This window comes from Podarcis tiliguerta (assembly GCF_965153285.1).
Source record: "Podarcis tiliguerta genome assembly, chromosome: 12".
In the NCBI taxonomy this organism is placed as follows: domain Eukaryota; kingdom Metazoa; phylum Chordata; class Lepidosauria; order Squamata; family Lacertidae; genus Podarcis; species Podarcis tiliguerta.
The window spans coordinates 45,826,209-45,839,047 of NC_139545.1; the positions used below are offsets into that span (position 1 = coordinate 45,826,209).

Genomic DNA, 12,839 nt, shown 5'->3' on the forward strand with positions numbered 1-12,839 from the left:
AAGTAGTATTTTTTTTCATACTGAAAGTCTATACATTAATTATCATAAGGGAAGATACCTTACAGTCTTTTGTTACAGGAGACCCCTACCTGCCCGCGGACTGCTGTAATATGGATTTTTTTAAAAAACAACAACACCTCCTTAAATTAGGATATTTTTATTTGTATGTGGTTCTGACCTCATCCCATTTTGCACATGTCTAAAATGCCTTACAACTGTAAGTACCAATCTTTTATTCAGATTGCTATTTGAAGAAATGAGTCAGGCAGACTTTGTCTCATTCTTTTATCTAAAATATGTTAGAGAGCATCCCTGCAGCAATTCTGAAAATGAAATTTCTTGTGAGTCACTGGACAGTCCCTCATATCTTTTCTAAAATCAAGTGAGTTAGGGAAAACAAAACATGGTCTATGTGGCTTGTAATTATTATTTTTTTCACCTGGACCTTAAGAAACAAAGAGGTAGGCTCATCAGAAGCTGCAGATATGAACATACCTTTGGTGGTGGTGACCAAAAAAGCGAACGTCCACCTGATTGTCCTCTTTCTGCATGACTTTGGCAGGCCAGAATCCAAAACCTTTCATTTTAGCCCAAACCAGCTCATGATTGGGTATCTAGAAATTAAAGAAAGATGTAAGTTGTAGAATGATGGCTGGCTATGGGACTTAAAAGTATGACACTCAACTGCAGAATCAAGACGAAACTCATTCATGATAGTACTGAACTATCTTATATCTGTCTTATACACAGAAGACATCAGGAACCATAAGATTTCACCTTTGTGAGCCTAACACCACAATGCCAAATCATTATGCCCTATCCCTTTCGCTGCAGGCACAGCAAATCTGAGGTTCCTAGCTTAAATTTAAGTAGAATTTGTTTGTACCTAAATGCCAGGTTATTTGATGCCAATAGAGGCTGACCGACATGTGAAGTTCCAGGCACTTGAGCATTTTGTTCTCTTGCGCATGGGAAATGTTCCATGTGCCCTTAGGAATCTGTGCAGGTTTGCCAGAGTTGCAGGATTAGAATCAAAAGTGTAAAACGAGTTTCAAGCCTGTACATCTGAATGCTTAACTGGTGCTTGTGTTCCCATCATCTAGTACTCAGAGATTTCATTCTGCAATCACAGCTGGTAACCATTAATAGACCTTTGGGTTTTGTTTTGTTTTGTGTTGGTTTTTTTTAATATAATGTTCTTTAAAAGGTTATCTGAGCTGCTGGCCATCACCATATATTGTGGCAGCAAATCTGAAAAATTAATCATGAGTAGCATGAAAAAGCAAACTGGAAGAGTAAAACTTACACAAGGATAGCAAAACCAATTGTCGGGACGTGCGTTCGATAAATAGAAACAGTTCTTGCAAAGCTGAAGTTCATCCAGCTGAAACAGGAAACAATCTGTAAGCCTCAACAGTATATTCTCTAGCATGATTATATTTTTGACTGGGGTTTTGACGTGGTCTCTGCCTTTGCAAAATTATACTAGCTGTACACTCTAAGCAAATGTTTGGCCTTAGCACTCTTTTATTTGTGCTGAGTATAAAACCAAAAACTTCAAATTTTTTTAAACAAACTATGACATGAATATGAGAATAATTAGCAAACTTTAAAACATTTCCTACCCTCTAGAATAATTTGACTATGGAAGCCCTAATGCAACAGCTGACAATGTTTAACTCTATTTAGATGTCTCTGTTTTTTTTTAATTAAATGAAAAAGTGGCTTCAATTTTTGAAGCAGGTGTCAAACATCTCTGATCTGGATGAGTGCAAATGCATGAACCAGAAGCTAAAACACTTCACTTTTAATTCCGTCTCTTTCCATTAACTAATCAGCCACCTCTCAAACTGAATAAAAAATAAAATCCATTTTTCCTCTTCTGTTTGCATGATTTTCAAAATGCAGCTATGTAAGTCCACAGTAATAGGGGAAGATAGAATAGCCAAGAAGCTTGCTAAGACATGGTGTATTTTTAAAGCTGAAAATATTTACAAAACACAAAAGAGCGTCTCACTTGGGGCTCTCGATATTGCATCAACTGTTGCACAAGATTTACCTATTTCCAGGAAAACTTTCAAGCCAAATGGAACCATTTAGCATATGGAACCCGGTAGGCAATTATCCTGACACCAAATAGCATTGCCAGCCAACTTACTTGCTGGATATTACTCACCTCGTGGCAGGTGTCTTTGTAAAGCATTCTGGCTATATCAGCTTGCTCACTGTCCGCTGCAAATAAAGGCACACACAACTAAGTATTTGCACACTTTTCATACAACCACCAATCTCTTATTAGCGTGAAGAACCAAATGGATACAGTTATAATGGCTATTTACTAATTTCTGTTCTGATTCCACAGAGCTTCTCAACAACTCTACAATTCTGTAGTTCTTGCACTGGTGCTATTTGCCACGACTATGGGCCAAAGCCCCCCAGAGCAAATATTTACACATGAAGGGCACGTTCGTAAACGCGCAATAGAACTAGGGAATCTGAGGTGCCTGTTACAGACCTCCTGAATTTTGTCTTTTTACTGTGGGGAACACAACAGATGTGTTTGCCAGACAGAGTATAATCTCTCAGTGATATATCCAACTATGGTGAGAAAGGGGTGTTTGACCTTTAAAGCCCTAAACGGCCTCGGTCTTGTATACCTGAAGGAGAGTCTCCACCCCCATCGTTCAGCCCGGACACTGAGGTCCAGTGCTGAGGGCCTTCTGGCTGTTCCCTCATTGCGAGAAGTGAGGTTACAGAGAACCTGACAGAGGGCCTTCTCGGTAGTGGTGCCCGCCCTGTGGAACACCCTCCCTTCATATGTGAAGGAAATAAGCAGCTATCCTATCTTTAGAAGACATCTGAAGGCAGCCCTATTTAGGGAAGTTTTTAATATTTAACGCTGTACTGTTTTTAACACCTGACTGGGAGCTGCCCAGAGTGGCTGGGGAAACTCAGCCAGATGGACAGGGTATAAAAAAAAAATTATTATTAATTATTATTATTATTATTATTATTATTATTATTATTATTATTATTACTATTATTATTTTCTGTTCCCTGGTACATGCACTATGCAGTTGGGCTTGCTAAAAGTCCTCTAGAACTATTATGTCTGAAAACGTCTGCCTGCAGCACACCTGCTCTCTCAATTTGTAATGTGCTAAAATTTCAACTGAGCAGGCTGGTCTCTGGAGGAGCTAAAGGGCAGTTGGTGTGTTTTTGCTTTTGAGATCTCTGTGGGTCTAGCCACATTTAATCCTTCCGGCACACGCACTTCCGATAAGCACACTGGCGAGGAAGAGACAACGCCAGAGAGTAAAATAATGCATTCAGATTTGTAACTAGGGTCATGCCAAATATTTATCGTTTTGATTTTTCATGTCTGCTGCTGTTGCTCTTTTGGCAAGCTAGAAATTCCTACTCAATAAATAGGCAGTCTTTCTTGGGGGGAAAATGCCCGTGTGTTTTCTCAAGATGCTCTGAGGGTAGCAGTTTCCAGAGCGTGTGACTGTGAAGCACAGAAGCAAACCCTAAAGGATATACATTTGGAAGTACTTGGCAACTTGGCAGCCAAAATAGCTGTACAGTCAAGAAACCCTGCTCCAGTCACATGGGACTTGGGAGAGCTTCTGCAAGATATATAAAAGGGAAGCCAACTGATCTGTAGCTGAGTTGGCCTGTGGGACCTCCTCCCACAAGCTGGGGTCATTTTGGATTATCTCAGGACTAGTTAGCTCTCTTGGGGATGGGGAGCACAGTCTGCTTTGAACCTAACTTGGGAGATTCTATAGCCCCAATAGAAAGCAATTGATGCTTTCGAAGGAGCAGAAATGAAATTGAAATTTCAGGCAATATTTCGGCTCAACCCTATGAGGTGTGCGGCTTATGTAAGGTCCTATCGCACTGATTCGTTTTGACCAAGGGTCAGGAAACTTTTTCAGCAGGGGGCCAGTCCACTGTCCCTCGGGCCTTGTGGGGGGCTGGACTATATTTTTTGGGGGGGGGGGGGAGAACGAATTCCTATTCCCCAGAATTAACCCAAAGATGCATTTAAATAAAAGCACTCATTCTACTCATGTAAAAACACCAGGCAGGCCCCACAAATAACCCAGAGATGCATTTTAAATAAAAGCACTCATTCTACTCATGTAAAAACACCAGGCAGGCCCCACAAATAACCCAGAGATACATTTTAAATAAAAGGACACATTCTACTCATGTAAAAACATGCTGATTCCCGGATCATCCACGGGCCGAACTGAGAAGGCAATTGGGCCTGATCCAGCCCCCAGGCCTTAATTTGCCTTCCCATGTTTTTGACCTTACCTCCGTAAAAAATCACTGTGTTGTGTAGAAGCAACTGAGCGTCTGCTTTGAACTCCTCGTAGCTCCTGTACTTTCCTTCGTTTACTTTCTAAATAGATTGAAACAGTCATAAAAGCATGCATTTGAGATGGCAACCAAACACATCCAGGCAAACATGGGCCAATGACTTCTTCTATATTACACATTTCGAGGGAGTAAAAATAAAAGCAGAACTGTACACAACCCAGAGAACAGATTTTCTACACTTAAGGTCCCAGCTTCAATCCTTAGCATTTTTGATTGACAGACACCCCGTGACACATTTGGAACTGGCCCTTGTGTGTGGCACAATGCTTAGCTGACTATTCAACCACTTGTGTCGTTGAGCTTATCAAGGCACAGGGCGGGGAAGCAGCAGCAAGTTTGGCGAGGCACAAATGTGCAAGCTAATCTGGAACTTTCATCAGTATACCTGCACCACACTGACCTTGCCATCACCTCACCCTGCCAATCCTGATAACCACAACGATGCCACCAGAAAACGCTGCTGCCCAGCCCCACAGACTGCTGTTGACTTAAGAAGCATGTAAGTGCTACATCTAAGGTAAAGGGACCCCTGACCATTCGGTCCAGTTGTGGCCGACTCTGGGGTTGTGGCGCTCATCTCGCTTTATTGGCCGAGGGAGCCGGCGTACCTCTTCCGGGTCATGTGGCCAGCATGACTAATCCGATTCTGGCGAACCAGAGCAGCACACGGAAACACCATTTACCTTCCCGCTGGAGCGGTACCTATTTATCTACTTGCACTTTGACGTGCTTTCGAACTGCTAGGTTGGCAGGAGCAGGGACCAAACAACGGGAGCTCACTCCGTCGCGGGGATTCAAACTGCCGATCTTCTCATTGGCAAGTCCAAGGCTCAGTGGTTTAACCCACAGTGCCACTCGCATCCGCTACATCTAATCAGGATTTATTGGCACGTGGTTTACCCAACATGGAGCATGTTGACCTCCTGGAGTGGGACTGATCTAGAGTAGGCGGTTTGAGGGCTGCCAACATTAACATGCACACATACCCACACCCAAATCTATCCCTATTCCACTGCCGTTCATCGTCTTATGAAAAGGCACAAAGAACAATTCCAATTACTATAAGGGAAACCCGGGGGCAGATCTACTGGGAAACTAACAAACCTTAAGCTTCAAGACCCAAGAAGCAACTTTTAATCCACACGGCTTAAATTTTGGGGGTCTAGCAGACCCAATTTGAGTCACATGACTCAAATCGGTTGATTTTCTGCTGTATTTCAACCATCCCAATGTTTGAGAGTCCGCCATGGTGATCTGGCGTGGAACAACTCCACCGAAGAAGACGACAGCCGTTACCAGACCTCGTTGCTGGTTGTGAACAGTTTAAGCTTCAGCCCCGCCCCCCGCCCCCCAGAATGTAGGTCCACCACCGGAGAACATACCTCTTGTATAGTTGGAACATCAACGGCTGTGTGCACCAGCCTACGGTACATTGGGTGTTTGTTGTCCTTGCCTTTCTTGTTTAGATCAATAGCCTAAAAAAAGCATCACAGTACATCAGTTCAGTAGCTAGTTAGTGCTGTAACAGAAAAGTACTGACATAATTCAAATGTATTCAGATGGAGGCCCCAAAGCGTGTCTGTCTGACTAGTGGATGCGCATGGACAATGTTAAGTTTTCTGAGCTTGCTAATTCAAAAATTCCTGAGGTCACCTTGCAAAAAGCAATTCTTGTTAAAACAGCCATGCTTTAATTATGGGGCAAAACCCACAGCATTTTTCTCTCCATCTGGGATTTTTAAACAGTGATTCCTTCCCAAAACAGATTTATTAAGCTTCAAACAAATTGGAGTGGTGATTTCCAAATAAATTCTGCTAACCTGAATTTGCATGCAAAAATAAATAAATATTTGATTATTTATTGCATTTATATCCCACCTTCTTCTCCCCCCCCCCCCAAGCAAAAGTTGGCATACATAGTTCTCTCCCTCCGCATTTAACAACCCTGCGAAGGAGGCTGGGCTGAGAGGCAGTGACTGGCCCAAGGTCACCCAGCGACCTTCATGGCCGAGCAGGGATTTGCACCCTTGTCTCCTAACATTCCAAGTTGGAAACTGAGCCCACATTTGATTTCCAAAGCAAAATGCGCAAAATACGCAAAAGTCAAAACCACACTTTCTGTCAAATTTTATGTCAGGTCAGCAGGTGTGCCAACTCTAGAGCGGTGAGGTGTCTTCGGCCCCCTCAATGTTGAGCGGGTCCGGCGCACGTGTGTGATGCCACACACAACGCGCACTGCGCGCCGCAGCTTCAGTGGCTGGCTCCTCCAGAGTGCTCAGCCTCCTCTGAACAACACACAATCCAAGTTCCCTCAGCCTTGGGGACAACCTGGCACCTTTGCAGGTCAGCAAGAATAGGGCCCTACAGGAAGTGAAAGGACACCCAAATCATGCTGCCAGAAGAGCGTGGCCGCTGCAGCCAAGCTCCATGTGGCTTCTCAGATGACCTGATGGGAAACCAGAACAGGACTGGAACTGTGCAGTGACAATATGCTTGTGAAACCTTGGGAGCATGTTCTGCCATGGTATATAGGGCATTAGCAGCAGGCCCTGGCTAGAAGAGGAAGCGGAGAGGAACAATGGAGGAAGCTGGCATGGAGAAGGCTATTGAGGAGAGAAGAAGACAAACTAGTGGAAGAGATTACAGGGGAGAGGGACTGTGCTGCTGCAGTGCTGCCTAAAGAGGAAGGAAGGACAGAGAGGAGGAGGGAAAGGAAGGAGGTGAATGAATGAGTGAGCCAGAGAGGAGGGAATGCAATAGGATACAGGAAAGCTGTATAGGATACAGGGGTCCTGTAATGCCAGGAAGTTCTCCAGCTCTCTGAGTAGGAGTCGCAACAAGTTCTCTCTGAAAGAAAAAGATCATCTGGGAATCTGAGGGCTTGATGCACCTTCGCAAGGCTATCTCATGGATTGAAGTCATGGCCATTTGTTACACAGACACGTGTTATCCAGTGTCACCCAGCTGTTAACAAGAAAATGCTGTTGTCTGCCAAGAGGTGCTCAAGCTTATCTGGGCCACGGCATTCTCCAAAATACAATATAATTGATGGAACAAGCTAATCCACACGGAGTTGTCCGATTACAACTGGAAGATTTCCCCTTGTGTATCTGCAACTGAATTCAAGGATGAGGTCACGGCCCTGTTGAAACCTGTTTTTCGTGCAATCCTTTTGGCCCGCCATCCTCTAGCAGAGGGGGGAGATCAAAAGCAGCTGGAGAGGTGAGGGAGAAGGGTGTAGAGTGGGGGGAAGAAGAGAGAAGCCACCACTGCCTTGTCTTCTGCTTCAGAAATGAATTGAAAGGTACAGGGAGAATCACTAGAATCTGGGGCTTAGCCATAAAGAGCAATTGAACCATAGAGAGCATCATGTTTCAACACTCACTCGTTCCTTCATCCGGGAGACGATGAAGCGCAAATAGGTGCTCATCTCTTGCTTGCTCGTGTTCTTCTTCTTAATGCTCTGGTGACAAACGAACAAAAAGGAAAAGAAGCAGTCTTATTAAAGAATTCAGACTTTTAGCAAGTCTCTCAAAATCTTACAAGGCAAAACACGTTTAAAGATCCAATGGCAAAACACTGAGCGGCAGGTTAGCTCAAGCAAGCTAGATTAATCTTCACTTGCAGATTGCGATTAGGCAAGAATCTGCATGGAGTGAAGCTGGTTTAGAAGGCACTGCACATTCTGTCTGTCCCTCCTCTAATTTCTTAAAACCAGAAAGTGAAGAAAGACTCTCTAAGAGGGTTGTCGTCGTTTTTTTAATTGTGAGGAATCTAATGGCCGCTGTGAAATGATGCAATAACCATCTCAGCCTGTTATCCCATGCCTAAGCACACTTAACTTGCCCCAAAGTTCGCTGGGTCGATGCATTTGCTGAAACCTACAGGATTTATGTCTATGTTAACTTACTTAGGACTGCCATTTTGCTGTGCAAACGGCTTAATACAATTACTTTAATTGCCCTTATAAGCATCCCTCCCTGTGAGGTTAAACTGCTAATTCTAGTTTTACAGTTAAGGAAGAGAAACTAGGATAATGTCTCTCTCGATTTCATCTTTATAGAGTCTAAGACTGAACAGATATTTAAACCAAGGTCTCTCGCGTTCTGCTCCAGCACTCTGCGTGCTATGCTACGCTGGTGAGGAACCCCAATGGCATCTAGATACCTGATTAGGGCAATCTGGGGTGGGGTGGGGATGACCCTGGGTAACATAGGCAAAGGCGTATGTTTGCCTCGACATGGCATTAGCCTTGATTGAAAACTACAGACTAGAGAGGAAGGCATCTTAACAGGGAACATCCACATCAACACAAAAGGAGGCTGGGAAGAAAGAGAGAAAAGAGAAAGAGAAAAGAGGACATCTAATAGAGTCTCAACATCAACCAGTAGGTCAACCATGGTACTGTAATGAGCCACCAAGTGTGAAGTGGAAGAATAGCCCTTCTATATATTTTGTTGAGGGATCAGAGAAGTCTTAAAGGTCAACTTGACCCGGGTTTTCCACTTGAACTAATAGCTTCAAGTTACAAGAAAGGAGATTGCAACTGAACATCAACTTTCTGACAGCAAGAGCAGTTCAACAGTGGAACAGACTCTCTTTCTGGATGTTGTGGACTCTGCTTCCTTGGGGGGTTTTCAAGCAGAGATGGGATGGCCTCCTGTCATGGGTGCTTTAGTTGAGATTCCAGCATCGCAGGGGGTTGGACTAGATGATCCTCAGGAATCCCTTCCTACTCTATGATTCTATTCCTGTCAATTGGGGGAGCAAAAAGCTGCTGGATGAAAAACGCTTTTTTTGTTTGTTTAAGTCATGGGGGCTGCAAGATATAACCTCTGTGGATATGAACCCAAGCTGGTAGAGAAAAATGCTGAGTTTATGTATGAGGAGTGGCTCAAAAGCTTATGCCATTTTAATGGTGAGACTGGGAAACCCTGGATGCACAGGGATCTTGGCTGTGTCACAAATGTCAACTGTCCTATTTAGTGGGGGGGAAATGTCACCACTTGGAAAAACTTATAGTAGCCTTTTTGGTCCTCCAATTCCCTCTCTCGTGGTTCAGCTGCCATGGAACCTAATCCGGATTGCGAAACTGAAAAGTCGCTCCTTCCTTTTACAGAAGATCAGAGCTCACAAGCACTCTTGTACAATAATATCAAACCAGAGGATTGTGCCAGAAGAGTGTTCGGAAACCCAAACAGCTTTATTCTAAATTCTTAGTGCAACTTTCTTAACCACAATTTCCTATGTCGGTTTCCAATGAATGCAAGCTGTTTGGTATATTGGCTGCATTCCTTAAAATCATTATTCCTGAAAAGTTCCACTGAAGCCAACATGGCTATCCAGATTCAATGTGCTGCTATACTTGGCAACTGAGTAATTTTGGTCTTATTGCCTAAGTGAAACTTGCAATGCACAACACCAAGGTCACCTGTTTAGTACCTGTCTCAAACATTTAAAGCACAATTTGCTAACTATTCAACTTTTCCATCATAGAGTGAGTTCTGGGCTAGCTGTTATGCAGGAGGAAATAAAAATGTTGGATTGTTTATAATGTATTTTATACAGGAGGGGGGGAACCACCCAAAAAGTGACAACACACACAAACCACGCAAAAAAACAAAACAAAAACAAAAGGTTACTCCTTCAAGTTATTTCTGTGTTTCCTTTTTGTAGGAGTGCACTTTAAAAAAAACACACTTTCCTGCAAACAAATGTGTTTATTGCTTTCAGCACTGTAATAAATAGAAAAATTGAAATAATACATTGGAAAGCCTTTTCAAAGTTTTATTTTGTGTTGGGGTGCTGATATACTCCTGCAGAAAAGCAACCTTTATTTAATTTTTAAACACCTGAGGGCACAAATTCTGGAACCAAAGTACTGTACTGTGGGTTCCAAGATGATCAGAGTTTTGGTAATTCAGAACTCTAAAACCCTATATATCAGGGAGAATTCTGTAAGGATCCCTACATAAACCATAGTACTTCCTGAGAAAAATCTTGGTGTTTTCTTTCAAACCGCATTAAGGGACGCAAAAGAATTGAGGTACTTTTGCGGGGTGACAAGCAATACTCTTTTGAGTCTCCCTGTTCCTTTTCTCTAAACAAAAACAGTCAGTATAGCTGAAAATAAGTATGTTAGTTCAGGTTATCCCATTGGCATTAAGAATAGCATGGTTTATCAAACTAAAAATTGATCCTGCAATAGTACCTCTTGATCTGTTTCAAATATTATGGAGCAGTACTAGGGAAAGGAAGCACGGGGCATTTATGCTTCCTGTCCCTATCTCTGAATGTCCAAATTCATTCTCAAACACTACAGCGAAAAAGTGACCAAGGAAGACAGCCAAATTTGGATTTAAGAGCCAGTTAGGAGGAGGCAGACCACTTCTTGAGAAATATCTACACAGCTAGCATACTTGGAAAAACAAAACTGTTTTAGAGTAGGGTTCGTTTACTATAAAGCCACTGGCATGCTGCCCCTGGCATAAACAGAATTGCCTGTGAATGTTCTGGCACTGTCTCCTGTGGGCTAATGCACCAGTGACCCTATACAGTATGCTTAATCTGCACATGTGCTGTATATATTCTTCAAAGACCAAAGGCAACAGCATTTTTCAGACATACATTGAATTATTCAAAGTCTGTCAAATGAATTCTTCAGCTCTACTATCTAAAAAAGGCTGTAACACGAATAAACACTTCTCACAGCCCTTAATGATTCAACAATCTGGCTTAAATGTGTCCAGGAAGGGACTCGTCTAGAAATATGGGAGGGGAGACCCAACTGCCAAACTGTTTTTAAGATTAGCCAGCAGCAATCTGCACACCAGGTTCAACAGTCCCAACGTTTTTATAAAGGACAATATTCAGACAGGTCTTGCTATCAGTTTTAGCTTCTGCTGCCATGCCAGCACAGGAAAGCCCTGTCCATACCGCCAATTAAATATTTTCAGTACTGACTTTTGACAATTCCACATTCATGGTGAATGAGAGACAATGTCTGTGTGCTGGAGCACGTTGTAATCGATTCAGCGTCAAGCATTCCAGAAACTGCTCCACATACTGGCCCAGTTCACACATGACACTAAGCCAAATCATGGCTTAGCGTGAACGAGCAAATGGACAGGTTCCGAAAAAGAATATGGCAGCTGCTTTGCTCCTTTCTCCAGTCCATAAACAAATATTGGCTTCAGCTCATGGTCTGTCTGGAGCAAGATAATCCACAAAATGTTAACACTAAAGGAACCATGATTTAGTTTACAGTAGCACAGCAGCAGAAGAACAGAGTGCCTGTGATCTCCTCTCCAGGAACCTGCACATTTGTTTGTTTATTTTGTCAAGGAATACCATACTGTAATGAATTTTAAAAAAAAAAAAATGATGATGATAATCTGTTACTAGCCTTTATGAACCTATTATCTTCAGACTTTCACTCAACCACCACATTTTTAAAAAAATGGATAAGTTTTAAAATATGAACTCAAGAATGGCGGTTGCTTGATGTGCTTCTAGACATGTCTGGACTTTTACAATTCCTGAATGGGAGAATGCCTGGGTAGTTCATGCACGCTGTTAACAAACACAAACATTACCCTGAAAAAACTTGTTGAATCTCAATTCACAAAGGGACTGAAAAATAAAACGGTTTTCAAAGCACATATGCTCTTTACTGTCCCTGTAGAATTTGGTAATCTTATTTGGCTTTTGACTATAATATATATATAACTGCAAGCATAGAGGAAGAGAGGCAAGCAGTTCACATCTATGCTTACTTAAAGTTGCATTAGGGGATTGCATGTATGCCATTTGATGAACAGCTATTATTAAAAGGACAACACAGTTTATATTAATATAAACTGAGGGTTTGGGATTTACTTGTCTTTCTTTACTTGTACTTCCCACCTTCCGAGGGAAAGCACAGGTTGGGGAGAACTAAGCTTCCTTAAATATGCATTGAATTGGCCCCCTTCCTGTTTTCCAAGGATTAACTGGTGACCCAGTTATGATGCAAAGGTCTGCTCTACTGCCATCATCACTTTAAACAGCCTTTTTCACCAAGCAAGTTGGGGGACAAGGTGCAACAGAAGGAGCCACTACTACCCACTGCCTATTTCCTGGTGCCCAAGTGAACCACCTGTTTCTTAGCTCAAGAAGTCTTGGGTGGTGTGCATGCATTACAGCATGGGTGCATACGTTGGATCCAGCAGGGGGTCCATGTCGGCCCACACAGCTGTTTTTCCCCAAACCGTGCCAACCTGCCCAACAGGTGATGTCACTGTGACGTTAACATATGAGAGTGCTGGATGTAAAATAGTTAAACAGGTTACCCAATCAGAGCCCAGGGGGTGGAGTCAGCTCTGGGAGGGGCGAAGTTCGTTGGGAGTTGGGTGGTTGGTTGGAGTGGGAGTGAATTGGGATAGAGTCTGTGGGTAGGTTGAGTTAGTG

The 12,839-nt window shown here is 42.9% G+C and overlaps 1 protein-coding gene across 28 annotated transcripts in view; it reads right to left on the bottom strand.

Moving 5' to 3' along the window:
* The window catches only part of ZMYND11 (zinc finger MYND-type containing 11), a 101,333-nt gene that overhangs the window by 10,810 nt on the left and 77,684 nt on the right, over window positions 1–12,839 (bottom strand). For all 28 annotated transcript variants that reach the window (XM_083406406.1, XM_083406409.1, XM_083406396.1 and 25 more), the window contains 6 exons: window positions 7,777–7,854; window positions 5,775–5,867; window positions 4,327–4,414; window positions 2,177–2,232; window positions 1,307–1,384; window positions 496–614 (listed from right to left, as the gene is read on the bottom strand). In XM_083406406.1, the coding sequence (XP_083262532.1) occupies window positions 496–614; window positions 1,307–1,384; window positions 2,177–2,232; window positions 4,327–4,414; window positions 5,775–5,867; window positions 7,777–7,854 (512 nt within the window). The remainder of the gene's footprint in view (window positions 1–495; window positions 615–1,306; window positions 1,385–2,176; window positions 2,233–4,326; window positions 4,415–5,774; window positions 5,868–7,776; window positions 7,855–12,839) is intronic.